Source organism: Echinops telfairi, unplaced genomic scaffold, assembly GCF_000313985.2.
Source record: "Echinops telfairi isolate 266 unplaced genomic scaffold, ASM31398v2 ScPeMD7_5;HRSCAF=22, whole genome shotgun sequence".
Classification (NCBI taxonomy): domain Eukaryota; kingdom Metazoa; phylum Chordata; class Mammalia; order Afrosoricida; family Tenrecidae; genus Echinops; species Echinops telfairi.
Genome location: NW_022103901.1, coordinates 15,729,891 through 15,732,149, shown reverse-complemented (window position 1 = coordinate 15,732,149; position 2,259 = coordinate 15,729,891). Strand labels below are relative to the sequence as shown.

General features: G+C 63.6%; 2 protein-coding genes across 2 annotated transcripts in view; one reads left to right on the top strand and one right to left on the bottom strand.

Moving 5' to 3' along the window:
• INO80E (INO80 complex subunit E) overlaps positions 1-186 on the bottom strand; it is a 7,376-nt gene extending 7,190 nt beyond the window's left edge. Inside the window, exon 1 of the mRNA XM_004706033.2 lies at positions 27-186. Coding sequence (XP_004706090.1) covers positions 27-130 — 104 coding nt within the window. The 5' untranslated portion in view covers positions 131-186. The remainder of the gene's footprint in view (positions 1-26) is intronic.
• A 572-nt stretch (positions 187-758) lies between these two features.
• The window catches only part of HIRIP3 (HIRA interacting protein 3), a 2,815-nt gene continuing 1,314 nt past the window's right edge, over positions 759-2,259 (top strand). Inside the window, exons 1-4 of the mRNA XM_045284884.1 lie at positions 759-884; positions 962-1,082; positions 1,337-1,448; positions 1,686-2,253. Of these exons, the coding sequence (XP_045140819.1) occupies positions 820-884; positions 962-1,082; positions 1,337-1,448; positions 1,686-2,253 (866 nt within the window). The 5' untranslated portion in view covers positions 759-819. The remainder of the gene's footprint in view (positions 885-961; positions 1,083-1,336; positions 1,449-1,685; positions 2,254-2,259) is intronic.

Below are 2,259 nucleotides of genomic sequence, written 5' to 3'. Positions count from 1 at the left end.
GGGCACGGGGCCTCCGCACCCCGCACCCCCTCTTCACCCCGGGACTCACGTAGATGAGAAACTTGAGCTTCCGCTTCAGGTTGCGATATTTCTTTTTGTAGTCCACCTCGCCGTCCGCCGGCCCGTTCATGACCGGCCGCCGGAGCAGCGCCCCAGCGCCGGGAACCGCGTTACCTGGGCTGGCTCAACGCGCTTTCGACTTCCGGAGGCTCCGTCGGGAGGGCGGCCGCCGCGGGACTACAACTCCCGGCGCGCCCCGCGCGCGCGCACGCGCCGGCGGCCCTCGCGGGAAACGCCCGGCCCCGCGGGTTGCCACGCTCCCGACGGCGCCGCGGCCACGGGGTTAGTCGCCGAGCCCCAGGGCGCCGGGGCGGGTTGACACTGTTTGCAGATGTGAAGTCACCAAGACGCTCCCCGCCCCACCCCCGGGGATTAGTCTCCTTGCGCGGACGTCCTTCCTCCTCTGCCGTGCGCCGCGGCAGCGGCGCGGCTGTTAAGTTCTGGCCCGATGCCGCCGAGGCAGCGGCGCGCGCTGATTGCGTCACATCCCCGGGGCCCGCGGCCGAGGCGGTTTCTCAACGACAACTTTTACCAAGAGAACGTCCTACCAAAGAGAAGAAGCCGCGGGGTGCTCCACCCGCCGGGGGCAGGGAGGGCGTGGGGCGCAAGGTTGGGCCGGTAACTTCCGCTGTCCAGCACCCGGGCCCCGGACACAGGCTGGCCCCGGCGCCGCGGCCCTGCGCGTGCACGCCCCGTCCGACGCGCCGACGGAGGCCGAGAGGAGAAAAAGGCGGGAGCCGCCAATCCCCGGTGGAGCCCATGGCGCGGTTTAGCGAGATGCAGGAGTTCACCCGTAGCCTCTTCCGAGGACGGCCGGACCTCAGGTGCCCGGGGGGCCGGAGGCGGCCTGGGGGGTGGGGTGCCGGGGCTGGGCACTGGCCGTGACCGCATGTTCCCGCAGCACGCTCACACAATCCATCGTGCGGCGGAGGTTCCAGGCTTACGTGGGCCGTGACCACCTGGAGCCCGAGGAGAAGCGGGCGCTGAAACGGTTGGTGGAGCAGGAGCTGCTGAAGATGCAGGTATGGGCACCCGCCAGGGACCGGGGGTTGAGGCAGGGCATCACCTGGGTCCAAGCTTTGCCCTGTTTAAGGTGACCAGACGTCCCGATTTTTGACGTTTTAAAAAAGTCCCGATTTTTGGAAAGAATGCACGACAAGCTAGGGAACAGTCTGGTCCATATAGAACAAGTTTTTAATCAAGAACACCCCCCTCGACTCCCGGTCAATGGTGTCCCGCTTTAAATCTGGTCACCTTACTCTTGGTGCATACACAGGCGGATGAAGCCAGGACCAAGAAAATGCTGGACCTGAAGAAAAAGGCGGAGAGGTCTCCCACCTCCTCCAGTGGCCGGGAGAGAAAGAGGTTCCGCGTCAATTCAGAGTCAGGTTAGCGCCACCCCTCGGCCATCGGTGCCTTCTGCGTTGCTGGATTACCCAAAAGTATTGAGCACAAACTCTGAAGGGAGGCTGTTGAGTCAGGAGGCAGGTCAGGGTGGACGGGTAACCATTTCTCGCTGCCCTTCACTCTGCCAAAGTCGGGCCAGAGGGAACCTGCCCTCAGAGAAGGGTTTTGGAAAAGGGACAGGAAGAACTAGCCCCATCCCTTAACTTCTCGTCTTCCAGGGCTCAGCTCTGCAGCCTCCAGCCCAGACCGCACCAGCTCCCCAGCAGAGAACGGACTGGCAGCAGCCGAATTCTGCCCGTCGTTGGCTAAGGGTCCCAGGCGAACCTCAAAGCGGGTGGAGGAAGCAAGCAGGGCTGAGGATGCCCAGCAGGGGCCCCTGACGGCAAACCAGGAGTTGGAGGATGGGGTGGTGGACAGCAGTAAGGAGGAAGAGGAGTTTAGGGGCAGGTCTCAGAAGAAAACGGGCACAAAGAAGCCAACAGCAGCCAAGGCTTCAGCTAGGAGGGCGAGTGAGGACAGTGAGGAGGAGCTCCTTGCCCTGAGGGTGCGAAGGAAGGGGCGGGGGCAGAAAGGGGCCAAAAGTCACCGTGAAAGGGAAACAGAGAGTGCGCATGAGGACCAGGACGCTTCAGCCAAGAAGAAAGAAGTGGAGAGTGACCACAAAAGGGAAACACAGAGTGAGGATGAGGACCAGGAGACCCCAGCCAAGGAGGAGAGCGGAGAGGAGAAGGGGAGAGAGGAGGAAGAGGCGTGTGTAAGCAGAGCCCCAGGCAGTGGACAGAAAAGGCTAGC